Here is a 15,262-nt window from a genome sequence, read left to right as displayed (position 1 = left end):
TTGACGTAGCCATTCAGCCAGAAGTGCGCTTCATCGCTAAAATGGACGTAGGTCGCGATACGTATTCCGCACAGAACCATTATTTTCGAAATGAAATTGTACTATTTGCAAGTATTGTTCAGGCGTGAGTCTATTCATGATGAATTGCCAAACCAAACTGAGAATAAATCACTTGACAGCTGTTAAATCAGTCGCCATCTTGAACAGTAATGCCAACTCAAAGTTATATACCTCGAAAAAAAACACCCATTACAAATCAGCCATTTGAAAATAAGAGAAGTGTTTTTTTCACCTTTATGTTACCTTTACTAATATGGTCCTGTGCGAACTTCACAAACTCTACTAGTTATCCATATCATCTATCTTTTGTAGTTCGTAATTGTAAGACGAAAATCGAAAGTCTTTTGAGATAGATAGTTCGATAAACTTTGGTTGGAATTAGTATGGAAGTCTATTGAAGGGATCTATTCAATTTGTTCACCAAACTCTTGAACTATTGTTGAGAGTTGCTGGAAGGTGAAGTTCCCTCCTTTAAATTTCAGTTTATCAACCCCCTACAATTAAGCAGGACAACACCAGAGTTCATTTGGCGGGGATTCCCCTTTCCCTTTTGTTCTTAGATTCACTTTGAGATAAATCGCTATTTATAGGTAGGAATCGAACAAACTTCCATTGTCATTTGTCAATGTTCCGGAAAATATATAATCATATAATCATTTGGCTATCGCCATTAGAATTGACGGTTTGAGTAACACCCACTTCATTTTCATAGTATTATGTGTCAATGAACACACCAAATCAAATTCAACACTATCCAGTGACTTTTTGTAGATGTAATTATTTCTCAGCAGCTACATGAGCATTTTCATCACCTAGTATAAAATGTGCTTCGTCGCTGAAGAAAATTAGATCCAAAATATCATCATCCAAAAGTTGTTAATCGAACACCCAATCGACATATGTTCTACGCATTTCAATGTCAGCTAGCTTTAGTTCTTGTGTCTACTGAACCATATAAAGATAGAGATGTAAATTCAGTGGCAAAATACGTCATAGGGTGCCGTAAGAGAGGCCCAAAATTTTTGCTCGTCGAGGAAAGAATAAATTTGAATCTTCTTCAATAATTTCAATTACAGCAGCCATATTTTTAGTTGGGCGTGCATTTCGATAAAGCATTGGCCTTAAGACATCAGTAACAGATCCAGTCTTTTCTTATGCTTTCACTTGTCAACTGTACGATCAGATGGACTATAATCTGCCAGTTTTTGACGAAATGTTCTTACTACAGAATCATTATTTCTCTAGTAATTTTCCACAAATTTCACCCTTTAAGCAGTAGATGAAAGATCCATATTGTTAAAAGGCTACCCTTCAACTGAACGTATGACAGTTTATTTGACATATGTTATTGCAATCCTGAACACGACATGGATAAACCAGTACTACATATTCTGCTTGTCTTTGTCTCTCCAAAAACACAACGATTAGATTACCTACCCTCAACTTCATCTTGATTTATTTGCGTATAAGAACTGTAAAATTATTTTAGAAATCATCGTATGTCCTATGTCCAAATCTTTTATCGAAACTAATTCTAATAAATTTGACTCAAAATAATTTCTTTCCTCTCAACTCGACAATTCTGAATTGTAATGCTAAACATCCAGTGATTAATTTCTAAACACAAATTTCTAAAACTTTATCATACAATCAATTTAATTCAAAATGAGGGTAATTGATATTAATTCCTCATCGCGGAGTCATCTTATAGCTACAAAGGAATGGCCATATGATCATTTTGATCTGAATGTGAAAAAAAATCAATTCTTGCACGACGCTAGAAGTTCCGGGATGAAATCCTCAAATTACATTTTTTTTCTCATTTTATGAACCTCTCATTATTTTTTGAACTTTTTCATTATACCGAATTAGAGAATAATAAACTCTTGTATTAAATTTCCAGCGTTTTCAGCGGGAAAACCTACTTCAGCTTCCCGTACTCGACCTTGTTGCGGCATAAAAGGAAAAGATATGCAGAAAATTCTTGCTCTCGAAAACCGCCGCCGAACATATTAAAACAGTGGTGCATTCGGCATTTTGTGGATTTTGTATCTCCATTTATATTACACCCTATAAATGCGAGTAAGCCGTACGGGTTTTGGCTTGAACAGCGACACAATGGAAGCGAGGACCGTCTAGCTTAAGTATTTGTTTTCATTTTTGTACAGCCCTCGGTGCCTCTCAGATCTTCTCTGATTTATGTCACCGCTTCTGATTCCACGGAACGGCTCATTGTTGTACAAGGTTACGAGGATGAAGCCCATTTATACATATAATATGTATCCGCATCTAGAAGGAATATAGGAGAATATGAGATGTGAACAAATGATCGCAGTGATGCTAAAATCGATGTTTTGGGTTATTCATGTCGTGGTCCGGACTTCACAGCCCTGTTTCAATGACATATGTCAAACTGAAGTGTCATCCGAAACGTCATATGTTCAGTTGAAGGTTATAGCTAAGATGTCTATAACACTGGGGTGCTCACTTACTCTTGAAAAACATTAAGATTGATTCAGAAACCTGAATCAAGCTGGAGTCGCTATATGTCGACGATGCAAGAGGAAAGGTTAATTGAGTAGCGATGATCACTGACGGTATTACGTTCTTTCTAACATCAACTTTCCTCAACCTTTGAAAATTATAAATATATAGTTCGTAAGACATATCAACACTCACATCTGGGATTAATAGTTTCTCATTGCGGAGAATCTTCAACTTCCTCGAAAGCTTAAAGGCTGGAGCATCGGACTAGTAATTCGGAGGTTGCAGGTTCGAGTCCCGCTCGAGGAGGTACTTTTTTCAGAATTGAAAATTTGTCTGAATGCCATAAAATTAATTTCATTTATTAAGATTGAAGTGGCGACATTTGAAAAGACCAGCCTTTTAGATTTTAATGGTATTGGTCCTTTTTTACTTGATTTCCGCAACGTTTCTTATATGGTGATGCTTACGTCGTCTTTCTATCAATGTCGTTTTGAGCTCAAATCATAGAGTAATAAACATAGATAGAGGAAGTATGCGCAATTTTTACATATCCCCTACATGGTTAGATTACGTTGTTGGATTGTGTTATATTTTCAAATCAACAATTTTACTATATCGTTATGAATGCATATTATATTGAATGAAATATATTTATTATGGTGATTCCCGATTAAATATGCAAATTTAAATATTTGGAATCTGATATTTTTCCTAATTATCGAATTTATAACAAGCAGAATATTTATTTTTTTCTGTATCTACCCGATGAAATCCAAGGTTTGGCAACTTTTGCTCTCCTAGTGTCATCGGTTGAAGTTTGTTTTCTGAATTTCTGATACATTTAGGTACTTATTTTAATATATTTTGAGTTAATATGAAACGTTGATTCACTATGGGACATAAGAAGTGCGTTCTTTGTGGAGAAACTCGCTTATTAAGTGAAATATCGTGTCAGTTTTACGTTTTCATTTTCGCGCGCTTCATGTCAAATTTGATAGTTCATTTTGGGAACAAAATTTGCTTACTAAAAATGACATATGCTTCCTCTATCTATGTTTATTACTCTATGATTCTTTTTCACTTGATTTCTGCAATGTTTCTTATGGCGACGCTCTCGTGTCTTTCTGTCAATGTCTTTTTGAAGTTGAATCAACAATAAACTACTTTTGACAAAACAAATGAAACTTTTGAAATGATACCGATGATTGTTCGATTTTCTATATAGAGCCACCTTAAGGAAGAAAATAGAAAAGTTACCCATGACGAGTCGAATAGGCAGAATTATGTCAAACAATATCTAATCTAATCAGTGAACACACCAGTATTTGAGACATCTTAGTTATAGCCATTCAACAATATGGTTCGTTCATCTACTGCTGAAACAATTGGGAAAACTTACTACAAAAATCATGATTCTATAGTAGTACTACTGTAACTGATGTCTTAAGCCTATACATCATCAAAGTGCACGCTCAACCAAAAATATAGCTGCTGCAAGTGAAAGTGTTGAAGAAAATCCATATTTATCCATTCCTCGACGCGCAAAACATTTGGGTCTCTCTTACGGCATCCTATGACGTATTTTGCGTCCTTATAAGGTTGCATTGACATAAAAATGAAGCCAGCTAACTATGGGATGCGTAGAACATTTGACTGACGATTTTTCGCATCCAATTTTCTTCAGCGACGATGCACATTTTTCACTGGGTGACTATGACACAACAATCAAAATTGTCAGATATGGAACATTAAAAATCCTCATGCAACTGAATTATGAGCAATTTGGTTTGATGGTATTTTGTTTCTAATGATTCTTAATCAAATATATCACTACAACTTCTGCAAAATTTGTAGATAAATATGGAATATCCGAATCAATTTGTGAAGGACTTTCTCCCGTTGAAATCAATTTTCATTTCTGATCCGGTTTTATTCGAAATGACATAACAAAATGCTTCCTCGACTAATAAAACCCTGAATTATCATTCTTACCATAAAAAAATTTCAATAATCATGAATGATTTGTTATCCCTAGTTCTCTGTCTCCTCAATTAAAAATTTTCTATGGAAAAATGTTCGCTCTTACTAATGTAGTTAGGCATTGTTCTTTGTCTGGAAACGTGATGCCTGCTATAACATCATTTTCCTAGAATATCAGGCATCACAAAGAACATTCCTCCAATCTCCAGGGAGTAAAGCTGTAGTGCGGTGAATTTAATACACAACGTTAAGTAAGACTATACCGTACAATAGAAACTCACATGGGGTTCCAAATTTCAGGGTTAGATGAAATGTACAATGAGAATTACAAAGTCAAATGTTGAAATGAAAGTTCTTCCGTTAAATATTGAATGACGAAAAGGGAATGCGAATATCATAAGAAGCTTTCAGCCCTTGTTCAAATAATTCACATATTTCCATTGAATTTATGTCATAGTTTGAACATAAATATACCGAAATGCATTGAATTTTATAAAAAAAGTTTAATGTCCTAAATCTCAAGAAATTTTTTTTATTATGAACATAAATTACATTATTTTGCAACTCATTTCGAAAGAGAGATTTTTAGTACATAAGCTTTTCCTGAAAATGTCAAGTCAATATAATTTTGTACCCGAATTAAGAGTAATGACAAAAAATTAGAAAATTCCACGAACAGGGTGAATTATGAACTTAACTAAACAAATTTCATTTTGACTAATGTTTGACTCAGCCCCTATCTAATAATGATTTTTATTGAAAACTAGTCTAGAATTATATCCTTATGGGTAAGCGTTATTTGTCGCGCAAAAGTGTTTCATTCAAGATGTTTTCCCACAAGAAATGTTACTTTAAAGAAATGCCATTTTCCAACTTCAACACCCTGTATTTCGAAAACTAGTCATATGATTGAGTTGAAATATTTTTCGAGAAAAAATTATTTGAACATTCCAATATTTTAGATATCAAATTACGGTGGTCAATAACTCACCACTAATTCTGAGATCTAATGATAATGATTCATGCCTATAATTTAGTCCGAAAATTCAATATCACATCAAGTGAACGTTTTGGAACGCCAAGAATTTCACTTAAATATTTTATTCGATTATAAGTTGTAAAATCTTTCATTAATGGAATAAAAAGAAAGTTTTTTGGTTTTGTGAAATATTTGGGCAATATACGACGAAAACTTTCCTTGGCAAAGTTGAGGGATGCATAATCCTCTTAATGCAGACATCGTAGTGGACTCCTTTGATAATTAGGTACCTAAATAAACTTTTAGGACCCGAATGTTTTTTTTGAGATTAATGTTGTTAAAAAGAGTTTGTCAGGAGTGGTTAGTTTGATGAATATGAGAAATGAATACTATATTTCAGTTTCATGCTGTTTTTACTTTTAAAACCTCTACATCACATTAAATGACAATTATCATGTTGAATTACACTATTTTCGAGTATTGAGACGCCTTCCATTAATTCAGTGCTTTTATTTAGTTCAGGTGTATTGAAAAATCCATTATTTTTTCATGGCTTGGATTTGTTTGTATTTCGTACGTTGTTATATGTAGGTATAAATGAACAACAATATTTGATGAAGTAAAAAGAAATCCATTATTTCGTCAATAGTTGACGTTAGAAATATGAGATTTTGTACCACAAAAACTTTTCTGACAGTTTTGTGATTAGTTGACTCAATTTTGTTTGAGCGCGTGTCAAATATAGACACTAGCAAAGAGACAATACAGTTTATATATAGACTTTGTTTACAGTTTTTCTTCGATAAAGGCAAAAAAGCAAGCCAGGCGGCTAAAAATGTAAAAAGTGTTCATATAACAATTACACGCAATTTTCGTTTATTCGATCCTAAAGATTGCACAAAAAACTGTTTGGAATCATTTCCATAAGGCTGGTGTCAACAAGAAGCCTGGGTTCCACAAGAAATAACGCAAAAAAACCTCATGGAGTGAATTTTCATCTACAAATTGCTGCTGAATCACAATAAAATTGACCAATTTTTGAAGCGATTGGTGATGAGAAGTGGATCATTTACGACAACGTCAAGCGAAAACGGTAATGGTCGAAATGCGGTGAGCCAGCAGAAACGGTGTCCAAGCTAGTATTGACGGTCAGGATGGTTTTGAGGAGTGTTTGGTGGGATTGGCAAGGAATTATCTACTATGAGCTGTTCCCTTACGGTACAACTATTAAATCTACTGTAGTGTCAAGAATTGGTCTGCTTTGGAAAATAGGAGAGGAATTGTGTTCCTGTTCCATCAGCACAATGCCAGGCAACACACATCTATAGTGACTCGCCAGTAGATCCTGGAGCTTGGTTGCGGCGTTCTTATGAATCCACCTTATAGACCGGACCTGGCACCAAGTGATTACCAACTGTTCCTGCCCATGGCGAACAATTTTGCCGGTGAAAAATTCGCTCAGAGGCTTGTGAAAATCGACTATCTCAATTTTTGTTAATAGGGATGAGGGCTGCTATAAGAGAAGCATAATGATAAATGGTGTTTTTTTTAGAGCTATATAACTTTAAATTGCAATAAAACAACGATGGATTATTCGATTGACATAATTTCATAATTTTATTTATCCGCAAGATAATCTTGTGGCATTGCATTTTAAATATGATTTCTGGCATATGACCGCCACAGCTGGCTCGGATGTAGTCCAATCTGGACGTCCAATTTTCGATTACTTTTTCCAACATTTGTGGCCGTATATCGGCAATAACACGGCGAATGTTGTCTTCCAAATGGTCAAGGGTTTGTGGCTTATCCGCATAGACCAATGACTTCACATAGCCCCACAGAAAGTAGTCTAGCGGTGTTAAATCACAAGATCTTGGAGGCCAATTCACAAGTCAAAAACGTGGAATAAGGCGGTCACCAAACGTGTCTTTCAATAAATCGATTGCGGCACGAGCTGTGTGACATGTTGCGCCGTCTTGTTGAAACCACAGCTCCTGGACATCATGGTTGTTCAATTCAGGAATGAAAAAGTTAGTAATCATGGCTCTGTACCGATCACCATTGACTGTAACGTTCTGGCCATCATCGTTTTTGAAGAAGTACGGACCAATGATTCCACCAGCCCATAAAGCGCACCAAACAGTCAGTTTTTCTGGATGTAACGGTGTTTCGACAGAAGTGCGCTTCATCGCTAAACAAAATAAAATGGACGTAGTGCGCGATACGTATTCCGCACAGAACCATTATTTTCGAAATAAAATTGCACTATTTGCAAGCTTTGTTCAGGCGTTTGTCTATTCATGATGAATTGCCAAACCAAACTGAGAATAAATCACTTGACAGCTGTTAAATCGGTCGCCATCTTGAACAGTAATGCCAACTTAAAGTTATATACCTTGAAAAAAACTTCCGTTACTTCACGTCATATCCAGCTTCTTTTCAATTTGTAGTATTTGTTAACGAGTGTTTAATGGGGAGTTTTCCACGAAACACAATTTATTTGTATTTTGTTTTCATTTTCTTTCGTAAGATCTTACATAATGAATTGAAGGCGTTGAGTTGATGGTGAATTGGTTAATTTCTTCTAAGCAAAACGCCTGTTGCAAATGAATACGAAGAAAGGTCGTGATTCGCTCCGTCATGATTGACTTCCCACACTACTTTCTCGCAAGCCCGTGCAGCTTTGATTGCTCCACCGGAGAAACACGGAGAAAGAAAACAGGAATATTCCATAAATATCGAGAAGACCTTATTAGCGTCTCTTGCGGAGCCCAAATGCAGGATTCCAGAATTAGTCAGAAGCACGCAGAATTTGAATTAGAGCCAAAATTGCCCGACAGCGCCGTTCTGAAACGGCCGCCATAATGAGGTTTTGGGAAACACGTGACATGTTCTCGTTTCTAATGTTCAGACGGGAACTGTCGAGGGATTTATCGAGCCACATTTCGCGTAATTGATACTTGAAAATGGTAATTAGACCGAGTCTCTTGGGGATGTCGAGGCAATCGTAGACGTTCTTTCTGTGGCGCGTCATATTTCATTAGTGAATTTTGGAACTATGAGAATGTCAATTTGGTTGCTTCCGACTTGGGATATTTGAGTTTCAGGTAAAATCGAGAGTAAAATCAAGGTGATGAACAGAAATTCAGTAAATATTAGGTGTAGTAAAAAGAAATCCATTATTTGCTCATAATGAGGGAATACCACCACGTGGTTCAAAACGAAATTGGGTATATTTTTCCTTGAAAATCGCCGATTTTATGGGCTTTTCACATAATTTCCTTAAACAATAATCTATATGGAAGAAAGTGAATATTTTCAATTTGTGAATGCAAAAAAAAAGTAACTTTTCATTATCGGAAAAGAAATTTATGATATGTATGTACTTTGTACAGGGTGGGCAAATAAGCGAGGTAAGCGGCTATATCTCAGGATCCACTCATCGTAGAGACTTGCGGTAAAAAATTTTACTACTAAAGTGAACAAGAGAACACACTGGAAATTGTTTTGAAGTTCATACCTCTACCGCAAGGGGGCGTAATAGCTACCGTCGAGTAGAAAAATGAATTTTACTCGAAAATGTTTCATATGAAGTTGAAGAAAAAATATCATCACAGTAATCCTTGGAAAATTCTCTATCTTTTTGAATTGTCACTTTCGATTTTACGACTTCAAATAAGGGTAGGTGAAAGGGAGAAATCTGACTGATTGAAACGCCTGTAACTTCAGTTTGGCTCAACATTTTTGAGCAAATTAGATCTCGTCTGAAAGATAATATCTTGTTGATTGAGGACAAAATATACTCATGATAAATTTGTTTTTGCTGCTTTCGATAGGGGGCGCTAAGTCAGAAGTTCATTGTTTCGTTCATTTTACTACGAAATTTCAAATGTAATGATAAGATTTTCTTAACAGAAATAGAAATTCCATCAAATTTGCATGAAAAAACCTGTCGGTCGCAAAGCAATAAATTCAGGCGTTCTGAAGTTTTGGCCGAAAGAAGATATCCTCAACTGATGCACTGCGAAAAACCAAATTGTGTCTTTATAGGTTCTGACAGAAATAGAAATTCCATCAAATTTGCATGAAAAAACCAAAAGGTCGCGAAGCGATAGCTTCAGGCGTTCTGGAGTTATGGCCGAAAAAAGATATTCTTCATCTGATGCACTGAAAAACTAAATTGTGTCTTCTTTCGGCCATAACTCCAGAACGCCTGAAGCTATCGCTTTGCGACCTTTTGGTTTTTCATGCAAATTTGATGGAATTTCTATTTCTGTCAGAACCTAAAGACACAATTTGGTTTTTCGCAGTGCATCAGTTGAAGAATATCGGCCAAAACTTCAGAACGCCTAAAATTATCGCTTTGCGACCGACAGGTTTTTTCATGCAAATTTGATGGAATTTCTATTTCTGTTAAGAAAATCCTATCATTACATTTGAAATTTCGTAGTAAAATAAACAAAACAATGCACTTCTGACTTAGCGCCCCTTATTGAAAGCAGCAAAAACAAATTTATTATGAGTATATTTTGTCCTCAATCAACAAGATATTATCTTTCAGACGAGATCTAATTTGCTCAAAAATGTTGAGCCAAACTGAAGTTACAGGCGTTTCAATCAGTCAGATTTCTCCCTTTCACCTACCCTTATTTAATGTCGTTAAATCGAGAGTGACAATTTAAAAAGATAGAGAATTTTCCAAGGATTACTGTGATGATATTTTTTCTTCAACTTTATATGAAACATTTTCGAGTAAAATTAATTTTTCTACTCGACGATAGCTATTACGCCCCCTAGCGGTAGAGGTATGAACTTCAAAACAATTTCCAGCGTGTTTTCTTGTACACTTTAGTGGTAAAAATTTTTACCGCAAGTCTCTACGATGAGTGGACCTGAGATATAGCCGCTTACCTCGCTTATTTGCCCACCCTGTACAACGTACAAAGTTTGGTCATCGCAGGCGCGACAGAGGGGAAATGAATGGGTACCAAAGTTTTACTAATACGCGGAAAATCACTTTTTAAGTCTATCATTGGCTCGATATGCAGACGATACTGAAAGCAATTGACTCTAGAAAAGGATCTTAGACTTTTTAATTCCCTGACCAATTTTACTAAGTATCTCCTGTATTAAGAAAAAAGATAAGAAGTGTATGAGTGAATAGTTCTCCAGTTGACGAAATTCTATTTTATATAAAAATAAGGATGAACTACGAACATGTTGTAGCAAGTGTGGAAGGACAATTGCTGTTTGTATCGAAAATGGTTTAAATTGTGGTTCATCAATTTTGGGTGTAATAAAAAAAAATCCATTATTTTCCAATAGATGGCTTTAGTCCTCTGTAAAAGTCCTTTGTAAAAGTCCGATCAAGTTCCAATAGATGACGTGAGAAAGATGAGATTTCATAGTACAGAAACTTCTGTGACAGTTTTGTGATTAGTTGACTCAGTTTAATTTGAGCGCGCTTGAAAGATGGACACTAGCAAAGATGAAATATCCTATATTTTAAATTTTTTATTCGATGAAGGCAAAAATGCAAATGTTTCGTCGATTCCGTTCCGGTAATATCGATGTCAAAGATGCAACACGCACTGGAAGGCCAATTGACGAATGTCGATAAAATCATCGACATTTTACGAAAAAGATTAATTGGAATATAGTACAAATCTTCGTCCAGTCGCCTACCATTATGCGAAGAAATATTTCATGTGAAAGATTAATGGAACGGATACATTGAGGTGGTTAAGAGGGAAAATTCAAATTTGATTACAGAGCCATCTGTGACGAATCGTGAAAAATGAAATGAAAAACTTTTTTTTGAATCTACGATGGAAACAGGGATTCCCATTTGAAATTTAATGATAATAAAGCTGTAAAGCCTTATAAGCACAATAGAATAAATGCATAACTTTCGTTCAGGTACATACATGTTACAATATTTTTTTTCGGCAACCGTCCGGGAAGTGCTCACTTCCCGGACGCTTTTTCTCTGAGAAAGTAGCATTTCCCGGCCTAGTCCGGAAAGTACGTACTTCCCGGACTAGGCCGGAAAAGAATCATAGAATCCATAGCAACCGAGATAACGGCTGACATTTCATATGAAATTAGTTGTCAAAAATTTGCATGTTTTTTGATCGCAATCGCAATAAAATATGGAAAGCAGCAGCGATAGTGTTATTTTACATGATTGCCGAAAAAATATTGTACGCAACACGCCCGAAAATGGGTTTTTTGGACTCACAGACTTCCAGGACTCGCTTACGCTCGTCCTGGATTGTCTATTCGTCCAAAAAAACCCTATTTTCCGGACTTGTTACGTAAATTACTATTCTAGAACAGAAATGATTACGAGGAAGGAAGTTTCTGTTATCTGACTGTAAATCGAATTTCTTCTTTTCTTCTTAGCATACACACATGCTTTAAAAGAATCAATATGTGTTCATTCAATTCTTGAATAAAAATTTCGTGTATTCCAGTTAAAAACGACGGTATTGTAGTCTATACATACTAGGAACAACTATAAATGATCATCTTATATAATTAATTGATATTCTCCAAAATATGAATGATAGAGTTGGTTATTTACATTACAGCTACATTATCTCATACAAATCTTATTATAAATTAAAGAATAAATTTTTGAACGAATGCCTAGTCTTTTTGACTTTCAATTCTGTTGGCTCCAGGACTTTCTGATCGTGGAGATACTTAGTTGGTTAGAAAGAGAATTCTAGACTCTCGATTTTCCATTTTCGTTAAATCTCGCTTTTGGATACTTCCACTCCAATCGAGTTATCTTTTCAACTTTGTTGGAGAAGATGAAATGTAAAATGCGAACATTGCACTTCAACTCATAGGACGCAAATAGCAACAACGAAATTGAATAAAAATCATATTGGTTCGAACTAAAATGTGAATTTGTTGTATTGGTGAAACAATCATCCTAAAAGCTTCATATTCGATTCCGAGAAAATAATTACATATATTCACTAATAAATCGAAGTGCCATTGAATAAATAAATATTCATATAACAGAATGATATATGCCCGTTGAAATAATATTTCGTTTATGCAATGAAATACTCGTAAATAACCCAATTGTTTTCAATTCCCAATGAACATAAATGTTTCTATCTTCCTATAGAAAGATAATTGATTTCGATAATTCAATTATAACAATTTATCAAAAAAAAATTCAATTTACCATATGTTTCACTTCAAAATTAATGTTGCAATAGTAATGATTACCTCGAAAGTACCTTCTCTCAATTAAGTTCTAAAATTTGTGGAGCTTTTAGTCCCTCAAGTTGAAACTAAGTTTTAAAGTTTCACAAAATTAAAATCTTAATGTCAATATTCAAAATCTGTGGGTATTTAAACATAATAATACATATGGATGTGAAACTTGGACACCCATAAAAAAAACTTTAATCAGGAAGTAGACACAAATAGAATAGAATAGAAAGATTTATGCTGAGCATAATATTGACAGACAATAAAAGAAACACATGAACCCTTATCAAAACAGGGATTGAAAATATAGCTCAAAAGGGTTTTGAGCTTGTTTTCAATATAAGTTAAACTATTTTAGGAGCATCGAAAGGCTAAAGAAGACAGTATGTGCATGATAGAGCATTTCACAGACAGTCATATGTATATTTTTATATAGTAGACGGCTTTAACGTCTACTACAACATAATTGTTGAGCTCCTTTAGTTTACAGAGACAGTAAGTTTTGTTAGTTTTCACTAACAAAAAACCCATCACAGGTGTTTAAAAACATCTTCTTATACTTTTGGGAGGCTCATTGCCTGTATTATTCCGTTTTATTTGTGTTCGTTTCTTGGGTTGTAGATTGCCAGCTATCTAGCCATATGTATTTTTGGTGGAGTTTCTAAGGGTTTTCTTTCGTGAGGTATGTTGTCTCTTGCAATCTTAGCCATTCTGTCTGGGCTTATTCTGTCAATGTGCTGGTTCCATTCCCTCCTTCTTTCTCTTATTCTTCTTACAATATCATCTGTTTGACACTCTTCTTTTATGGTTGTGCTTCTCTGCCTAACGTTCAGTGTATATCCTGCTATCAATAATTGTTCTTCATCTCGATTGTTTTTGATATTCTCTTCGTCAAGAATGTTTCAGCTCTTGCTCTTGAGCCATAACTGGTCGCTTATCCTCGACCTGATCTTGTGATTTCACATTATAGGTATTCAAATGACATGACTTGCTCAATGGTGTTGTTTTCCAGGACTAGCTTACATCGTACCAGCTTCCTTGCTATGGTGATGGCTTTGGTCTTGTGTTTGGAGATCTCCATATTGAGTTGTTCTGACCTTCTATGGAAAACCTGTAACAGTCTTTGAAGCTCATATGTGATGAGAAACGCGTCGGCTCAGCATTATATGCTTATTTTGTGTTTTCCATACGATACCTAGACCAATTATTTCAATGGTTTTTGTCAATTCATACATGATTGCGTTGGATAGCAGAGGATTGAGACTGTAAGCAAGTTAACAAACTTCGCGAAAGCGATATTTGGGATAACAAAAAAGTTTTGTGTTCAGATGAGATCAACCATAACCTATATAATAAATAATATAAAATTGGCTAACATCTGCACTTGGTAATGAATGAAGAAAATACAAAGAAAAAGAAGTACGATTTCCAATTGTTTAATATCATACGATATTAATTATCTATCTGGTTAATGTATCAACAAATATGCCATCAACATAACCATTGTCAAACCGAAGATTTTCACGTTATTTCATAGGAATCATAATCGAAAGTAATAAAAGGAGAATACATGTCATCAAGGGAGAGTAACGATATACCGGTTTCACCTTTATTAGGGATATCAGTACCGCATAACTCAACCCCTACTATTTCGTTTGTTCGTCATCTTGGGTTGAGTTATGCGGTACTGATGATCCCTAATAAGGGTGAAACCGGTATATCGCAACTCTCCCTCGATGACATGCAGTATACTTGGGTTACTTCCGATTATGATTCCTACGTTATAACGTGGAAATCTTCTGTTTGACAATGGTTATGTTGATGGCATTTTTGCTGATACAATAACCAGATAGATAGTTAATATCGTATGATATTACACACTTGGAAATCGTACTTCTTTTTCTTTGTATTTTCTTCATAACCTATATGTTTCATTCAAATATAAAATGAAAGCAGTCCATACAGTCTTCATCAATATTTCCTTGCTCGACCAAGAGACAATCGTTCTAATAATTGTATTTTTTCAGTGCTACAGTCCACATCACCGTAAGCGACGTGAACGAGTATGCCCCCACATTCTCCGAGCCCAGCTATGTCAGGCAAGTGGACGAGGGTAGGATATACGGAGAGATAGTGAGGGTGGAAGCCACTGACAGGGACTGCACCCCCAAATTCGGAGACGTATGCAGATATGAGATCTTGACCCCCGATCAGCCCTTTGACATCGACATAGATGGCGTTATCAGGAACACCGAGGCTCTGGATTATGAGAGAAGCCACAATCACATCTTGAGCGTTGTGGCGTACGATTGCGGTAAGTTGAAAAGAGGTTTGAAGCTGAAATATATTTAGTTTAGAGAAATTGGACCCTTCAATCAATATGCGTCTGTCGAAAATTTCATGCCGTGTAAAAAATAAAAATTATTGGGATAACAAATAACTTTCCATGGCTCTTGGATACTACATGTATAGGGTGTTTTTTTTTGAGGTATACTTGGTACTGGTATTCGAGATCGATTG

General features: G+C 35.3%; 1 protein-coding gene across 2 annotated transcripts in view; it reads left to right on the top strand.

The window, feature by feature from the left end:
* LOC123675582 (calsyntenin-1) overlaps window positions 1-15,262 on the top strand; it is a 217,516-nt gene that overhangs the window by 174,957 nt on the left and 27,297 nt on the right. For both annotated transcript variants that reach the window (XM_045610960.1, XM_045610959.1), the window contains one exon: window positions 14,770-15,056. In XM_045610960.1, the coding sequence (XP_045466916.1) occupies window positions 14,770-15,056 (287 nt within the window). The remainder of the gene's footprint in view (window positions 1-14,769; window positions 15,057-15,262) is intronic.

This window comes from Harmonia axyridis, chromosome 3 (genome assembly GCF_914767665.1).
Source record: "Harmonia axyridis chromosome 3, icHarAxyr1.1, whole genome shotgun sequence".
Taxonomy (NCBI): Eukaryota; Metazoa; Arthropoda; class Insecta; order Coleoptera; family Coccinellidae; genus Harmonia; species Harmonia axyridis.
This window is presented reverse-complemented; position numbering and strand designations above follow the sequence as displayed.